We start from the raw sequence: 18,913 nt of genomic DNA, 5'->3' as shown, positions 1-18,913 counted from the left end.
TACATCTGAAAGTTCATTTGATGAGACATTTGTGATATACAAGTGTGGCATATAATTAACACTGTAGAATAGTAGCATGCTCCACCACTTAATTTACATTATTAGTCTAAAATATGGATGGTTATGCGTTTTTTCTAAGAACATATGAGAAACAGGCTTCGTATATACCTACCTGTGCTGCCCGAAGCTCTGAAATCAATTCTGTGAAACTCTGATTTCTGGCTGGTTCAGAATCCTGCACGATTCGTGACTGGATATTAGTGTTCTCTATCTTTTCTCTAAACAGCAACAGCAAAAACAGTTATGCAATGTGGTGACTTGGCATACTAACAGCGACTAACAAACCCCCCCCCCAATGGTACCACATGGTCAATTCATGCAGGCTCAAAACAAAGAAAGATGCAACTATACAGTACATCTTTATACCAAAAAATTTCATCTGTAAGGTGAAATGTTCTCATCTCACACAAACTTGTTTGTAGCGACTACACAAAAGAGGGAAACAAAACCTTCTTTGCATCAGTTCAACTCATCTACGGGCCTCTCCCAAGCAAAGATTTGTAAATTAGGAGTACATGCAATTGCTAGGTTTTTTCCTCATTACTACCACAGGATGCAAATCTGACAGGACCTACAGTGCAGTGAATCTAATGGTTCCTTCACTACCAGGATCTCTTGTGGCCCCTGATCTACTGTGTATCTTACAACAGTATCAAAACATTTTGACACGTGAGCAGAGCCATGGTATCAGAACAAGTGTAGTATACGTATTACACATTCTGATATGAGTATTTGAATTTTAGCATTGAAAGATTCTCCAAATGGAAGACTCTAGTCTTCCCACAGTCTGCAACATCAGCAAGACGACTAAGAATTAAGTGCCCATAATCAACACAAATAATTTCTCAAAACACAAAAACAAAACCACAAGCCAAAAGAAACAATGGAAAACATGCACCTGACCAACTCTGCAGTGATTCTTCGTAAATAAAATAATAAACACAGCTGAAAACGCCAGAGATTTTAGGTCAGATGTTCAAATAAACCTACCTTAGGGCTATTAATTCAGACATTAAACACTGATTCTCCTTAAACATTCGTTCCTCATTTTTTTTGTTTTGGATTTGTAGCTCTTTCATTTGTTTGTATAACCTCTCATTTTCCTAAGATGAGACAGACAAAGTTAAAGAATGTTCATAAATTACTGTTTTACCCAGTTCAAAAACAATTGTTTATGACTTGCATAGTTTTCCTACTGAAACAGTGGAGGCAAATGCTAAATGTTTTATTACTAAGTTTCTAAAATGGGTATCTACTTTCATTATCTTTACGCTAAAGTAGTATACAGTGACCTCTACAACCTTGTCCAAGTGTCTGCTCATTCCGGAGAACCTAGGCCAGTTCCTCTGCAAAGCTATCCTAACTATATTCTAAAAGCACATACATGGATGAGTGCTGATAGATCAGAGCTCAGCCTGCCCATGCTCCAGTACTGTGGACACAAACCATCAGCAATTCGGGATGCTCACCGCCATACTGGCAAGACATCGTGCCTATACCAAGAAATGCTGCTGAGCACCAGCTGGAAGCTGGTTAAACTAACCTATTTGATTTTACAGCTGCAAGTATTCTAAAGGATTATTAAGTTTGCATTATCTATTTCTATACTTAAGTAATAAAAATTGGGCACACTCATAAGGTTTCCTTCAAATCAGCTGCTCAGATCCTGTGAAAAACACCTTAAAAACAGAACCCTCCAGATTTCTAATACCGCTTAAAAACACTAGTTTTCGACTACATTTGGACTAAAAAGTTTGTGGTTCTTTATTGGCCATAAAGTATTTTCCCAGTTCTCAACTGACAAGTCAGTGAATTTTTACGATTTAGAACAGTTACATGTAATGGTAAAAAAACTTAGCCCAAACTAGACATGTGTGAAATACTTTTAAAATGTGCAATACATGTTTGCCCTTCACACCTAAATTTCATCCACTTCTTAGATAGCAAGATAACTGTTTTCAACAGAAAACATTAAACAATTTTGTTTCTGAAATCGGCTAGAACACAGCTCAATATGCTGTGTGGTGGTATACCTGTTGATAACCTTGAATAATGACCTCTTGATCTTTAATTTCTTTTTGTATTTGTGCCAGTTTTTCTTCAGTGACAGGAATTGTTGCTGTATGATGGGTCCATCTCTTTTCTTGAGTCAGCTCTTCCATACTTCTTAACTTTCAGAAAGAAAAAAGACACGCAATTAATAAGAAAGTTTTTTTAGCAATATAGAATTATCTACAAGACTACACCTTTATAATATAAATAGGTCAGTCTTTTCATTAAGATATGAAAGCAGACCAATGACCCAATCTTATTATTGGAGTTTTACAGAAGCATTACAAAACAGGAATACAGTGTAAAAAATTTGGGAGAAGTTAACAAAGTTTTACCCTCCCTCTACTGTTCTTATGTATCTAGACAGGAGGGTATAGATAGTGCAATAACCCTGGGAATATATCATATAGATCACAGAATCACTAAGGTTGGAAAAGACCTGTAAGATCATCAAGTCCAACCATCAACATACTAACACCACCATGCCCATTAAACCATGTCCCACAATGCCTCGTCCACACGTTCCTTGGACACCTCCAGGGATGGTGACTCCACCACTTCCCTGCGCAGCTTATTCCAGTGTCTCACCGCTCTCTCAGTAAAGAACTTTTTCCTAATATCCAGCCTAAACCTCCCCTGGCGCAACTTGAGGCCATTTCCTCTTGTCCTGTCACTCATCACTTGGGAGAAGGGACCAACACCCACCTCTCTGCAACCCCCTTTCAGGTAGTTGTAGAGAGCGATGAGGTCTCCCCTCAGCCTCCTCTTCTCCAGGCTGAACAACCGCAGTTCCCTCAGCCGCTCCTCATAAGACTTGTGCTCCAGACCCCTCACCAGCTTTGTCGCCCTTCTCTGGACACGCTCCAGCACCTCAGTGTCCTTCTTGTAGTGAGGGGCCCAAAACTGAACACAGGATTCGAGGTGCAGCCTCACCAGCGCCGAGTACAGGGGCACGATGACTTCCCTGGTCCTGCTGGCCACACTATTTCTGATACAGGCCAGGATGCTATTGGCTTTCGTGGCCACTTGGGCACACTGCTGGCTCATCTTCAGCTGAATGTTGACCAACACCCCCAGGTCAACATTGAAAAAAAAAACCCAAACCAACCAATATCTCAACATAGAGTACTTATCTATAACAAGTGGTATCTGTTAATCTCCTGTTCTATAGTAGTGGGATACAAGATGATAAAGTACCTTACTCTGAAGAACATAGTTTTCCTGACCCAACCGAGAAAGCTCTTTTTCATGCTGTGTTTTCAATTCTACTATCTTTGTCTCTATTTCGTTCTCTTTTTGTGAAACCGTGCTGGCTAGCTGTTGAATCAAATCACGAGCTGTGTTCAGGTCCTCCTCTGCAACTTGCACTCGTTTTAGCAAATATAGTTCTCTGTCACAACTTTTCATAGGAGAAAATGATAAATCCTAATGAAGAGAAAAATTCAGGGAAACATTATGCTGAGCTGATTGTTTACCAAAAATTCCACTCATCAGTTTTATTTATCTGGCTTGTCTGGCTCTCAGCAACCACATAAGGCACTTGAAAAGACAAAAAACCCAACATTCTAATAACAAAACATCCTGCATTTACTTTAATGAGCTACTTTCTCATTTCTGAAATACATATGAGGAAAACAAGCCAAAAAAACAACAGGAAACAAACACCTCTCTAGAGAGCCACTACATGGCTACCAGAATTATTCTATTACGCATCTTATTTTTTGAAAAGCAGTAATAATTTAGGTATTCAATGAATAATTTTTTATACAGTTTATAAGGAAGAAGGAAAATCCATCATGGTACTGCAAATTCAGTCATCTTGGAGAAGTCAGAAGATACTATTAAATATTCAATGCAATGCCAATAGAAAAAAACCCAAACAGTAGTACTATTTAACATTCATAACAGAATACTTTTACTTAAAAGTATTTAAATTTTAATTTAAATTTAATTTAAATTAAAAAATTTAAATTTTTCCCCTTTTCTACCACAAAATAGTAACTTTCAGAAATTAATAAGCATTCCAACTTTAAGTATATAGAACCACCCGAGTAATAGAATTATCCAAGCAACTGAAAAGCAGTATGATTATATTTGCATATTTTAAAAGCAAAAACTAGTATTTGACTAAAGGGAAGTCTTTATTCAGTATTTCAGCATTTGCCAATCTTGTGATAATTATTAAAAGTCTTGACAAAATAGGCTTGCAAACCAAGTTGTACATACTATAATTAGGAGCATCACTGATTATTACTTACATGCTGATAATGCCTGCAATAATCCACAGCCTGGTGTCCAAGATTATTAACAACTGATTGGGCAGACATAACTCTGTTAATACCTTCCTTCGAAGTTGGTTCATTTGTTTCAGATCTTATTATCCTAGTAGCAAATAAGGCTTCTTCATTTAGGCAGAAAGTAAAATAGAATGAAATTAAATTCAGAATTTAATGTCCTTTCAAAAAAATCTATTAATGTAACATAACTCTGTTTATACCTTCCTTCGAAGTTGGTTCATTTGTTGCAGATCTTATTATCCTAGTAGCAAATAAGGCTTCTTCATTTAGGCAGAAAGTAAAATAGAATGAAATTAAATTCAGAATTTAATGTCCTTTCAAAAAAATCTATTAATGTGATCCACCCCTCAGGCATATAAATTAAGTATTCTACAACCTGAATTTTGAATTAAATATAGAAACTTGAGAGCAATGAGACATCATGGAAAATGCATTTTTTTTTTTTTTAAGTAAGGAACTGATGTCAAGATGAAACAAAACCCAAGGGAACAACTGAAACAAGTAGCTGGATAATAAATCCTTCATGAAACAAGGTTAACCTCACTGCTCTGCTCAAGAAGTGGCCAGTTATCTAAGCATACAGAAATACAACATATTTCAAGCTATGGTGAAGACATAGCAATTTTCAAAATGGAATTTGGAATGCAGATAGCATACAAAGACATGTAACATCTATTTGTTGCATCAAATAGCAACTTGATTGGAAATTTAAAATCGGGGAAGTTCCCCCTAGAGAGCAACAAAACATATGTGGAACTACTCACATCTTAGTCTTCTGAAGTACAGATAGTAACTACAACTGCCATTTCATTTCTGCCTATAGCAATTTAAGCTAAGAGCTCCTACTTAGGAACGTTATACCTGAAAAAAAACAGGCTATGATAACTTTCCAAATTTAGTACTTTTTACATTTCTCACACTATCTCCTCACAAAGGTGCTCCCTTAGAACTGATGATTAGGGGATTGTTTGATTCAATGCCACTCTCTTCCTAGCTTTAGAGGTCCCTGCAGAACACATCCCGGTGAGATTAACATCTGAAGTCACCTGAAACTGCTATGGAGAATGGCTATAGCTAGAGAGGCTAGTGGCCTCATTTTCTTGGGACTCATCATCCACTTCACCACCTCCATCTGGCTGTACACCCTCCTCTTCTCCAGGGAGTGCCACAGCAATGCACTGAGGAACTAAGGTCCCTTAGTTTGACAGCTGCCACTGAAGCATCTCCCTAAAGATGGGCAACATAATCCTAAACTCCTTTTCCCAACACTACTTGCAGGGTTTTTAAAAGTGTTACATGCTAGAAGTATGCTAAAACCTAGGCATCTGTAGAGTTATTTTCCCATGCCTCAGAGGTAGCAAACATCGTTTGCAAAGACGCTAAGCTGAATTATCTCATGAAAATCTTCAGGCTTCACACAAAAAAGTTCGGTCCTTTACTCACAACTCAGCTTTCACAGGACTACATTGATATTCTCCTTTCCTTAGTGTTGCAAGAGACATGAACAGAAAAGAGGACTTTTTTTAGTGCTTTCTTTGTATTCTAGGAAAGCAGAGATAAAAAGCTGAGAATAGAAATTTGGCATCACACACAGAAGTTAGTGTGTCAGCAAATCTTTGCATTTACTGTAATGAAAAATGTAACTTGCAGATACTTATTTGTGAACACCAGCTTTTTCTATTGTTTTCGTCCTACTGGTAAACAATAGCTAAGTCTCAAACATAGTGGTGTTATATGTGAATGGAAACGAAGCAAGAATACAGTGCAAAGCTTTATTTAAAAGTCTCTCCTCCAGCAACTTCATGCTGATACAGAAAAAAATTCAGTACTTAATTGTGTTTGGGTTTAGATTTCTGCTACAACATTTTGAAATTTGTTTTTTTATTTTTTTTTAAATGTGAAGCACGAACAGCAAAGCTCTCTGGCTCTTAAAACTCAGAATTCTTATGACAGAAATACCTTTAGATCTTGCTCTATCTGCAGGACTTTTGGCTTTCACACTGGTCTTTTTGAAAGTTTCTTTTGGTGCTTTCTTTTCATTAGCTGGAAAAGACTGTTTTGAGAGTGAAGTGGGTTTCCCATACCCAGAACTTCTCACCACCCCATGAGGACCATATGACAATTTCTTTTTATGTAAAGGTGCTGGACTTCTGATATTCTTGTATAACGTTGGTTTAGTTGTCATTGATTCTGATCTTTCATTCTTCAAGGAACAAGACCGAAGAGCCTGTGATAGAGTACATTTGTTTAAAACAAGTTTTAGACTCTAGTGTGATTTGAAGGTAGCTTTCACTACTAAAAGAACATAGAACCAATTACCAGAATTACACAGCTGTAAGACTCAGGGCAGCAGGAAGCACTATTAACCAAATTAATAGTATGTAATTTTGCGGAATTTTACTACTTCAAAAATATACATAGTGCAAGTATTTTTTACTGGCTTCGTTTAATTGTTCCGGGAAATTGTATTACATTACAGGATCTTTAGCTTACCAAAGCAGGTAGCTCGTGACTAAACGCTAATCAGAGTGAACACAGAAACCCAGTGATGAAGTGAGGAACAGTGGCAGGCAGAGGAATCCTGCTAAACTTGGTCATCAAAACCAGAGCACACAACTCCTAAGACCAGCAAATGAGAAAGCTTAGCCTGTTGGCCCTGGTGGGAAACCTACCAGGATGAATCAGCTAAACAACCTCTCTCCCTTACAGACAGAAGAGGTGATTGCTTAAAGGAGTGTGGGGCTAATTTAGGGGACGCAAGGAGAAGAGAATTTGGGGATGCAGGGAGAAGATTTGGGATTATGTAAATCTTGTTATGGAACGTTTCAGAGGATTGTGAGAATGTGCAAAACTTACAGGATGTTTAGGGAAAGGACAAAAACTAGGTAAAGGGAGAGATTAAGGTGGATCAAGTAGGAACAAGTGTGGGAAATAGAGGGAAAATAAGATTAAAGGTGACATGACCAGGTTGCTAGTCAGTACACTTGCCTGACTAAGCCCTACATTAATCACTGCAGTCTCTCCTATATTCTTATTGAACGGAATTTCTAACTGTCCTTTTGTAGGTAAGTTCTCTATTCCGAGCCTGTGTGTGTTTAAACATGTCCCCGCTATGGGAACACGTGCTCAAACTTGCTGCTAGCTTGAGCTGGGGACATGGAACCACAGCAGCCTTGCACATATTGGGCTGGGACAGGAAGAATTCCGCTGGTCCCAAAGTCCACTGGATTTGGCTTCCTCTAACAATAGCAATGGTATCATGAGAGTTTCAAGAAAAACAGCAACAGTGTCTCAATCTAAACTCTGCTCTAATCTATTGTCTAAACATCAGAGCATAATCAAATGACAGGCAGTCTAAGAATATATATATTTTACATGTCTTTCCATATAATAAAAATCTGGTTGATATTACTTACTTGTTTAGTTTTGCTGCCTTGTGAAAGCAGAGAGTCTTGTACTATTTTTTCTCTTAGTACATCAGGCTGTACGTCACTGGTCTGAATTTCTTTCTCAGTCACCCTCTGAAAGTTATCGCCATTCACAGCTGTCTGCAGAAAGATGCTATCTTCTCTGTTAAATTTTTCAAGTAAGTTTGTCTCCCAAACCATATTATTCTGGTGCTCTTTAAACGGCAAGTGGCTGATGAGGTCATTTGCTGTGCTGCCTACCAGTTTCACAGGACTACAAGAGAAAGGAATAAAGTCATTATATAATAAGACTTTTGCCCTTTGCTTTTCTATCACTCTGGAAAAAGTGGGCCATTTTTCCTTTAGGTATCAGCTGTAAAGACTGCTTGAATTTGAAAGAGGCACTAGGCTCCTTTTAAGAACAACCTTACAGAGGTAGTTATACAGATTCACTCCCACACTGTGGAACAAGAGCCATTTCCCAGTAGTGACTGTTTTTGTGGAGGTATCAAACTTGGCTACAAGATGAACACCTGCAAGCATGCAATTAATGCTAATAAAACAATGAATGGTAATTTCTGCTGGGTACAGCTACATGATAAGCTCCCAAAACTCATTTGCTAAGTATAACCTATTTCTGACAGTTCCAGGGCCTGTGCTTTCTGCTTTAGACACAATAGCTGGAGCAAATCAGAAAGAGGTATGGAGCACAGGTTAGTAAGAATCATGAGAGTAAGCAGAATAAGAGGATTTGACCTTAGATTACAGAGGTTGGGCTGTGGGCTGAAATCCACGTATGGGGGAGGGGAAAGAGCAGAAGACATGGGAAAGCAGAGATCCTAGCTGTGGTAGCTGTGAGAGTGAGGAACACTCCTCCAAATGATTTGGCAACCATTGCTGCTTATCTCTCAAAGTTTGGGAATCCCTGGTCTAAACCAATTAACCTTGTATATTCATTTTACAATTCACTGCAAATGCCATAATGCCAGTGCAAGACATAATGAAATTTCAGTATTTAATTAGGGAAAAAGACAGAAGAGTTAGTTAGTAAACTGGTTTTCACAAATAGTTAATGGACTTAAGTTACTACAATTCTTAAAATGCATTCTGAAATAAATACCTTTCAGGCTCCACATCAAAACTTCTGATATTATATGAATGTCCTTTAATTGGTTTCATCAATTCTTCTACAGTAGGTAAATCTAATTAGTGCAAAATAAATTTAAAAAGATTTTTAAAAAAAAGCTTAGAAAAAGTATTTGTATAAAGGACAACAATTAAAAATGTTTCATAAATGGAGTATTAAAGATATTACTAGTTCACTCATTTTACATGCTTGTACAGTACATGCCTTCCTTTGAGGTATTTACCTGATTCAATAGTTGACATGTTTTTTGAATAGATATCATTATTTTGTGAAACACCTTGCACTAAGCATTCCGAGACTGCCATTGCAGAATTGTGTGGTTTTTGCTCATCAGTGTCTCCCAAAGACTGATCAATATGATGATATGCTTGGTGTAACGCTTTGATGTCACTGGTGGTTTGTCCATAGGAAGTGCCTGTGAAAAATGCAAGCTCATAAGAGACACTACAAGATTTTCTGTTTTGGGAAACATCCCACTGGAACCTGTGTTTCAATTACTAGCTTGGTCTATTATGTGGTGAGAACAGTGATTTCAGTTATGAAAAAATAATTTTAAAATCTCATTTTTACTATAAAAATAAACAGTTGCCAAGTTAATTAGTACATACTAAATAGTCTCATCTACAGTTTGCATGCCTCTCCACGCCCCTCCCCACCTCAATATTTTATCAGTACTAAAACTAAGTGTATGTGATATAACTATTTTAACAGATGCCATCAGAGCCATACTCTCGATATAAGCGGCATACACAGTTGTACAAAGTTTGATAAGAGAAAGTATTTTATAATTGTGTTCAATGCTGTCACAGAAAAGTTTTAGCTATGATGAATAACCAAAGGAGATAGTATTTAAAAATCAAACTGCAATGTCAAAAGCAACTTACAATAAGCCAGTATAAAAAAATATCTTTTTAGCAAAAACATTACTTTTTCCTGAAATATTTCCCTCTTTCAAGATTTATTACTAAAAGCCAAGGGATTCATGTTCACTTATAGCCTAAGAACAAATGAAGACATCAGAGCCACCTATTCTACTAAAGTAAGATTTTGGGGGTTGGGTGTTGTTGTGAGTTTTTTTGTTTGGTTGGTTTTTTTAAAGCAACCCTTACCTGCTTCATTCATGTCAATTCCACTGACTTCTTCAGGCAGATAATGTTCACCTAGAGCTACATCTGATGTTTCAACGGCCTTTTGAAGTTCTGTAGTTGAATCTTGTGAATCAAGTAATAAAACTGAAACCAAGAAGATAAATGTTAAAAAAAACACAATTCTCTTATTTATACTCTGTCTACACTGGAATTAGAAGTATACCAAAGCTTATCTTGATGTACCAAACATGCAAAAGATGCTATATAGATTATTCTAATGCCATTAATGGTAAACTCATTAACTCTGATTGCAAGCATCAAAACCTGAGTACTGACTACATGTAGTAAAATAAAAAATTACATTGATGATTGCTTTGAAGTGCTAACATGTAGATTAATTTTTAACCATTTCAGCCCAACAGACTTCCAGTAGAACACAATAAAATCAGGTGAAAAATATCAAAATAGTAAAAATCAGGTAAGAAAGTTTCAAAAAGTTATATTTAGTATTCTCTGACTGATCAAAGTTTGTATTTTACCTTTAGCCAGCATGCCAGCGTTTGCTTCTTCCTAAGAAAAATAAAGACAAAAAATACTACTTTTTGAATTTCAGGGGGGGGGGAAAAAAAAATCTGTACAAACTTTAAAAGTTGGTCCAAAATCTAAGAACAGTTCTTAGAACTAAGCAGTTCTTGGTGCTCCAAGAATATGCACTTCTCTAAAACTCTCCTTAGGATGCCAAAAGGTCCTCAACATCCTGTACTCTATAAACCCTCTCAGAAGTGACCGGGAATTAAATGCTACTCCGCATAAATGCAATAATATTTTTGCACCTCCCTGGTTCTCTTCTATTGTAATTTGAGAAAAGAAAATAATGTAGCAGTAAGTATATTACGCTTCCATTCTATTTGTTCTTTTCAAACATTTATTAGAAATATTACCCTAATAAACTTACTTAAAAAGAATTTTAAAACCCCATTTATCTATTATAGATGAACACGCAGTGCTTTATAGACACCTTTCGTAAAAAAACAAATCAGAATGTGTGCTCCAGGAATGCACCTGATGTGCTCCAGCCACATATGCTCCACATCAAAAGACCTGACTAAGCCAGTCAACAGTAATACCCCCAAGGCTCACACAGTGTAGATTTTGGGTCCTCTGTCCAAACTGCTTCTCTGTACAGAACTACTTCCCTCAGTCTGTGTCACTTGCTGGTGTAAACACCACGTTAATAGCTCCGAGTGAGATTAATCACTACCCATTCTGAGGCTGAGGCTCCAATCTGAGCTCATCGTTTGTGCACTCCCATCCACAGTTCTTAATTCAAAGGAGGAGTAAGCAGGAAACCCTGTGAAGAACTTAATCCTTTCAGGATTTATCACAGGGAAGTGTATATCCTTAATAGAACAATATAGTCCCAGGACCACTATATTCTTTTCTTTCAGACAGTACATATTATATAAAGGTTTACTACAGTTATACATTGCAGAGCTTTTACAATTCATAGAAGTAATATAAACATTTGGTAACTTATACCTGTTCCTGAGGACTTAAATCAAATCCTGACATGATGTTTTGATTCACCTGACTTCCCTCAGTTTTAAAGGCAAGATTAGCATCTGTTTCTTCTTCAAAATCTTCACTGTAGCTGCCTGAAGAGTAAAATAAACATCAAATGGAATGAATATTCAGGGAAGATAAAGCAGTAAGGGAAAGCTACTTCCTCTTCCTCAATCTCTCATCTAAGAACAGCTACTGCCACTATTACTCCTTTCACAAAGCCAACAGAAAGGTTTCGAGACTGGGTGTGGTCCTAAAACTACAGTATAAGTCCCACATAGTATCTCTAAATTCAAATGAAGTTTGTTTTATGATCAGATATACTTTACCTCCATCTCCTCAAGGCATACTTGAATTGACCCCTTTTATTGAATCACCTTCTGCCACTTAGAGCTGAAACTATGCAATTCTGCTCCCCCCCAGTAGACAAAGTAGTCAGTACATCCACCTTGACAACTCCAGCAGTTTTTAGGCTCAGAATCTGCAATTCTGCTTCTTCTGACCTGCTTTGGTGGTCCAACAGCCACTCTCAAGAGTAAGCATTATTTAAAAACACAAGTGTGTCAGAGAACGAGTTTTACAAGCAAGCCAAATGCTTTTCCTTCAGTTACCCAGATCCTTCCACAAGTTCTGATCCCCCGTTGCCGTATCTCCCCCACTCAGCTCCTGTGGTTACAGGCTTCAGTGTCTGCATTATCTGTAACGCTTAAATCTAAAAGCATTGCAAACTACTGGTTTATAATGTGTTCTTTCTGTGTTTTGTCACCAATACAACTGACACACAGTCCAACTCATATGTAAAAACTACTCGATGAAAAGTCACTATTTCAACATTCTCTTTGGTTTTGGACCATGGGAAGTCTGTTCAGCTGAAAATAGCTTTCTCATACTGACTTAAGACATACACAGTGCTTACACTGTTCCTGCACATGTATTATCCACTATTTCATTTGCTATTTCATGAAATAGCAGTTTGACAAAGACTAAACCAAACCACACATAACACACAGATTGGTCATTCCAGGTATTCTATAGAAACTGTTTTCCTAAAACTCAGAAGTATCAATTTCATAAAACTGACTGTAACAATCAAATAATTTCAACTGTTTTGTTCAGAAAAAAGCTACCAAATTGTTGTAGCATTTCTGTTACAACTATCATGATCTCTTGCAATCTACAGAGTAATCAGACTTGGAAGGAGAAAAGATTTCCTGTGATTAAAGTTTACAAATACAGCCTCTTTATGTTTGGGAAATTCAAGCCTGACAACAGGACCTCTCAAAATTTCAGCCAAATATTTAAATTTGAAAATACAATCTGTTGATTAAATTACAGGAATACGTTCTATCATATGTTAGCAATGAAAATTTGGGAAAAAGATCAGGTAAGAGTAATACTGCAGATTACAGAGATTAAACTCAGGTATGAAAAGACAGTACAAAAATACAGACGACAGTTAAGGCACGGGAGTAACTCAAACATTAAGATGTATTTCAAGATCAGGGTCATTTTTCCTTCAGTTTTTGATCAACAGTTGCTTGGGGTTTTTTTGCTGTTTTTCGTTTAGAGATCAGTCACAACAGATTAAAAATCCACTTCAAAATAAAAGAGCACAAACCAAAAGCAAACTCCTGAAACCCTCTGGCTGAACACCAGTTGCACAGTCATAATACAAAGGCAGACTAAAAGGCTGATGTGAGAACTACAGATAAATGCAAATCATTAATATGAAAATCACATTAGTTTTCAAATAAATAGAAGCTTTATTCATAATGGTCAGGGTGATATGGGAACAGAAATAAATTGGTTTACATATTACTCAGAACAAAACAGTTCAGTGAGGATGCTGGACTGTCTTGTAGATCTGAAACCTAGAAAGAGTCAAGTATTCTGACTAGATCCAAAGGCAACGCAAGAGTATAGAACAAACTATGAGACTGTAGTACTATCTTTCCAGATCTTTAAATCACATTCCACTACAAACATGAAGATCCTATGCTATCCTCTGACACCCTGCTGTGATGTTTTCTGAAGACTCTGCATTTGAACTGGAGCACTAATCCACAGCTTTGATTTCTGTTAAATGAGGTTCTCAATTCTTAGTGTACACACAGTTAAAAAAAAAAAAAATAAAAAATCAAATTAACAATTTAGAAAGATGGTATTACCAGATTTCTCTTCATGTGTGGATTCCTCTTCTCCTTTTTCAGTTTTTTCATTTCTGAGAAACAAAATGAAAATTTTACTCTCTTCTTGGACAGCAAATAAATACAGGTTTTTTTCTCTAATCCAAACTTTGATACCTCTTACAATTAGCAATGAAATTAAAAACATGAATTTGTCCATCATATCAAGTCATAGGTAAGAAAGTCAGATAAATGGCAGCAATTACTGAAATAAATATTTAAGTTTTTACAACTCTCCATAGTTAAAATTCTCAGTCTAACTCTTAAAATCACTCCCTTTCTGTATACCCTCTAACATCTACATTAGCTTCTTAAAGAAATTTTTATCAGGTTTGCCTCAGAAGTTCTGACGTTCTCATTCTGCATTAATTTAAAAAAAAAAAAAAATATTTCCTATAAAGTTAAAGTTTTGTCCTTACCTAAAACTCTCCAGACTTCTGACCCTCCAAATGTTTTCATATTGGAAGTTCCCTTTGCACTCAGCATTTTTAACAACAGCAGCCTAAATTGCCCCTTCATCCATTTCTCTGACATATGTTTGAACTTATTTTCACATAACTGATTATAAATGGATTGCCCTAGTCTGCGAAGATTTTGTATCTTTCCTCTTGATCCGTTTGTAACATCATGTCTAAGGGGACACAGAATCTTTCCTGATCTACTTCCTTGTTATTATCAGTTGTTAACTTTTCATTTAGTTACACCTTACAATTAAGACTGTTAAATCAACTTGTAACTATTGAGTTATGCACAAGACTGTGTAGCTATGCCCACTCATCACCACGTCATGCTCCCACATTATTCTTTTATTTCATTTATTAAGCTCACTTCTGTCCTTGTCTTCCAAAAAAACCAAACCAAAACAAACAAGCCACAACAAAGAAACAAAAAACTGACTGAAATCATACAGGATCTTGTCCCACAAAATCTCAGTGGCCATGGTATTCAGATACCCAAGTTACATGTGCCCACTAATATAGTCCACAACTTTTCTTCCCTCTAAATTACCGTACAAATGGTGCTAGTAATACAGAATCATTGGAATCCAGCTCTTTATTTAATCTTGAATAATCAATAGTAGAGGAAGCTTCTCGTTCAAGTTTGGCAAAGAAGATCTCTTTTTCTTCTTGTTCTTCCAAGGTATCTAATCCAACTCCCACGATACTTTGATTAGGTGCAGAAGCTAAAACTGAATCTAAATTTCAAAACAAAGAATAAGCTAATTGTGTCTGTGCTGTATGTTCACATAGAATAGTCATAATAGTTAACAACAACTATAGACAGACTCACAAATGTCAAATAATCAAATAATATCATGTATCAAATGCATCAAATAATCACAAGCTAGTACCAGGAGCCTTCAGCTCACAAGATGCAGCTGACAGAAGTGAAGAATCCCAACTTGCAATGAATTAAGGGAAACAGTTTGTAATAATCATTTCTTTAGATCTAGCCAACTTCATAAAATAGCTGCACTCTCAGTTCTCACCATTTGTCTCCAGGCTGTCTCTACTTAAGGAGACAGCAACCCCATCACTTTTCTGAAGCTGCATCTTTTCCACATGCATATTCTCATCAGTTTCCCCCACAGGCTGCGAAGTGTTCTGTATCTTGACAAAGCTTCCATTGGCTCCAAGCATTCCTAGGAAAAAAGTTGCAATATTCTTGACTATTATCTAAACGCTATTTGTATGACACTTCAGTCTTTTAGTCATCTTCCAGAACCACTAATTTTAAGCTCATGTTGCAACTGCAAAGATACCCAGTCTCACAAATCACATTCATATAACTTCAGCTTCTATTATGAGATATGTAAATCTTGTTTAATTACAATTAATTAGTCTATTATATGCATTTTCTTCCCATCCTTCATATTTGCACACAGACCTACAGTTCAGCATGGGGCAAATATAACAACTGTAAAAATTGACTTACGGTAACGTTACGTATGGAGGACAATCACACACACAAACCCTGTACAGAAATTAACATTTCTTTGTTAAAAGCCTATTAATTTTGTTTGATCTACTACCCACAGACTTTTGAAAATTGTAGCCATTGGCCCAGCAGCTCCTTGTTGCAAATTAAATGCTTTAAGGAAAAAAATAGTAACCAAAGTTACTTAAAGGTCACTGATGAACACCCAGTTCTTCCATTCTGTATGTTCATGCAACTACAACATGCAGTTGCTCTGCTTACTGTAATTTCATTGTTGTGATCGTTCAAAATCACCTTATCAACTTTATGTGTGAATTCTGCTCTCAGACAGAACGCTGCCTTATCTACTTCCTTATGGAAAACTAAAAGTCAAATATTGCAGTACATTACTAGTTTAAAAACAGTAAGTACCAAGTCCCTTCTGTCTGCCCCTAAAACACACACATTTATACTTAGATTCTTTAGAGGTTCTCTTAGGAGAAGGGCTAGGAGAAAAGCTGGTTATGCATTTTATCCAGTGACGTATGAAATGATTTAACAGTTCTCACAGAAGGGAACAGAAACCATGTCCGTCTTTTCCAACATGAATCTCCAGTTGGCAAAATAAACTCAGAATTTTTTGTTCTGTCTGGCCAAATGATGTTTAGACTGTAGCTGTGCCCTTGTAGTGAACATACCAGGAGGGGTGAAGACACGGACAACAGCTCATTTCCTGCTGGCAGGAGGCTGTGGAGGTGTGTACATCAATAACCCTTCAGATCAGAACACTAAATCAGTCTTCCACATGCTGATCACAGAATCATTAAGGCTGGAAAAGACCTGTAAGATCATCAAGTCCAACCAGCACCAAGTGCTTCAACTCCGGGTTTTTACTCTGTCCTTTACACAGGTTCAGCCAAGTTCCTTTTAAGAAATGCCCTATTTGCCTGTATCATGACAATGGAGAATCCTCTCCATTCAGTACTGAAAATGTACCCAGGGTGAGGCAGGGTGAGCAAAGTAAGAGTCTGAACACCTTTTCCTTCCCTACTGGGCAGCCCTTAGCATGTGTGTTCTGATTATAAGAGCCTCCTCATTAAGAAGTCAAATAGGTTTTTCTCTTGACTTGCAATGACAAGGTCCCCTTGCATGTTTTATTAGGAGGCTAAGCGCATAAGACTCTACATCTCGGAAATGACTTCCATATTCCTTTAACTTCAGCTCCATCCCCAATACAGAGCTCTGACTGACTTGTCTTGCATGCAACAAATAAATGTCAGAGACACTGACTAAAGGTCAAGCTCCACATGTATACAAAGTTAATGCCTAAATAAATACATTTTGCTACTCCATTGAAAAGTATAAAATGGAAAGCTCAAAGGGCTGAACAGAAGTGAAAAAGCATGACTAGTCCATTTCTCTGGTAGCTAAATGCAGTTATTTACAGTAATCTACCCAGATGGCGCTCTATTCTAGTTATCAAGACAGCGAACAGGAGTTCGTCTGCAGCTGGGTCACAAGTTTTTTGCAGACCTTTAGGTTAGCCACAATCTCACTAGAGCTCCAACACCCTATTTTTCAATGAGAATATATTAGTAGAATCAAAGATAAACTGTCACTGCCCTCCTGTGTAAGATTTACAGGAAAGGAGATGGGAATATACTTCAGTAAAAAGACAATTAGAACGTTTAACAGAACAAAATTTTAGAGAAAAACATTTTCCTGAGTTGTTTTATTTAAATAATCTCACACTCAGGGAACTTTCTGAACAGACTTACATTGGTCTTGAAGGATTCATGGGATTATGTAAAATTTTTTTAAGTATTTTGCCAGTTCAAACCAGACCAGAGGTTTTTTTTTTTTAAAAAGCATCTTCCATAATAATCTGAAAGTCACACGCTGTTTTGCAGCCATTCAGTCTTGCAGCTCAGCCACTCCTGATTCCCAGACACATATCCCAGATTACAGGAGATACTACTGTTGCTAATGAAGGCAAAAATGTCTTTTTACTAGCCCTACACAATCTGAACTCTGAGAAACTTATAAAACTTGGAAAAAATATCAGCTTGGATGGATTTCAAAGTCTCTTTTTCACTGTGTTTTTTGGCTGTTTGAACAGTCCTACTGATTTCTGCAGGGCTTGAAAGAGCGATTTATTTTTGGGGGCGGTATTTGTTAGTTTTCATAAAAACTTCTTGAAGCAGCAGTTTTCTTGAACTCCAAGGATTTCACTACCCATATTTTTACATGCAATATTTTGTAAGGTTGAATTTCGTAAGGTTTTGCCACTTGAAATGAATTAAAATAAGAACCTGAGTTTCACTTAGAAAAATATTTCTAACTAGCACACTTGCAGAGAAAAGTTTGAAAACATAAATACAAAGGACTCAAACCTACAGACAATGACAAACACCTATTTAAAAAGTAACTTCTTTTCTCCTTAATCTGACCAGGACTGTCAGAATCGAGCCATTTTAGCTTTTTAATATCATATAAAATACAATAAATTTGTTACCCTCAGAATTCTCTGGACTGTCAGAAGTGAGGCTTCCTTCTTCTTTGTTTAAGTATGAATCTTTCTTGTCCTTATGAAATTTTTCCAGCATTTTGAATTTAGACAAAGCCTTGCTGCGAGATGCACTGGAAGAAGGTTTAGGGGGAACTACTTTTAAGTGTACACAAACATAAGTTTTTATACATAATGGACAGGGAATAAAGAGAAAAGTAAGATGTGAGAATTCAAATTGCCACTTCTGAAAAAGTAATGCAGTTCAATTTCTTGTAGATTGAATTATCTACAGTTTTCTAGCTATAACTGAAAATTAGTTAATACTTATAACTTCTGAGAATAAAGCTTTTTTTTCTTTTTTTTTTCTTTTTAAAAAAGACAAATTCCTTCTTGCTCCATGTACACCTTGCATTCAAATACACAGGAGCTCAATATATTACCTGAAAACAAAAAAAAACTAGTAAAACTACTTCAACAATAAAAGAAGTTTTGTACTACAAGTTCTGAAAGAAAGCATCTAGATCGGTTCAAAGAAAAGTGGAAAAACATAGGTACATAAAACATAAAACATAGGTACATATCACTGTCAGGTACAAGAACTGCCTGTTGTTTGATCAAACCATTGTGAGGACTTGCTTAGAAGCAAATACAACCAAACGCCTTCCATTCACATTAGTAGAATTAAGT

The 18,913-nt window shown here is 36.7% G+C and overlaps 1 protein-coding gene across 1 annotated transcript in view; it reads right to left on the bottom strand.

Annotated features, from left to right (window-relative positions):
* The window catches only part of CEP162 (centrosomal protein 162), a 48,340-nt gene that overhangs the window by 19,765 nt on the left and 9,662 nt on the right, over nt 1-18,913 (bottom strand). The window contains exons 4-19 of the mRNA XM_059831215.1: nt 18,233-18,379; nt 15,290-15,442; nt 14,809-14,995; nt 13,783-13,835; nt 11,591-11,706; nt 10,591-10,621; nt 10,073-10,195; nt 9,187-9,378; nt 8,937-9,018; nt 7,826-8,090; nt 6,369-6,636; nt 4,371-4,513; nt 3,310-3,537; nt 2,094-2,231; nt 1,051-1,163; nt 173-278 (exon numbers count right to left, since the gene is read on the bottom strand). Of these exons, the coding sequence (XP_059687198.1) occupies nt 173-278; nt 1,051-1,163; nt 2,094-2,231; nt 3,310-3,537; nt 4,371-4,513; nt 6,369-6,636; nt 7,826-8,090; nt 8,937-9,018; nt 9,187-9,378; nt 10,073-10,195; nt 10,591-10,621; nt 11,591-11,706; nt 13,783-13,835; nt 14,809-14,995; nt 15,290-15,442; nt 18,233-18,379 (2,345 nt within the window). The remainder of the gene's footprint in view (nt 1-172; nt 279-1,050; nt 1,164-2,093; nt 2,232-3,309; nt 3,538-4,370; nt 4,514-6,368; nt 6,637-7,825; nt 8,091-8,936; nt 9,019-9,186; nt 9,379-10,072; nt 10,196-10,590; nt 10,622-11,590; nt 11,707-13,782; nt 13,836-14,808; nt 14,996-15,289; nt 15,443-18,232; nt 18,380-18,913) is intronic.

The sequence above is a fragment of the Gavia stellata genome, chromosome 2 (assembly GCF_030936135.1).
Source record: "Gavia stellata isolate bGavSte3 chromosome 2, bGavSte3.hap2, whole genome shotgun sequence".
Lineage (NCBI taxonomy): Eukaryota > Metazoa > Chordata > Aves > Gaviiformes > Gaviidae > Gavia > Gavia stellata.
This window is presented reverse-complemented; position numbering and strand designations above follow the sequence as displayed.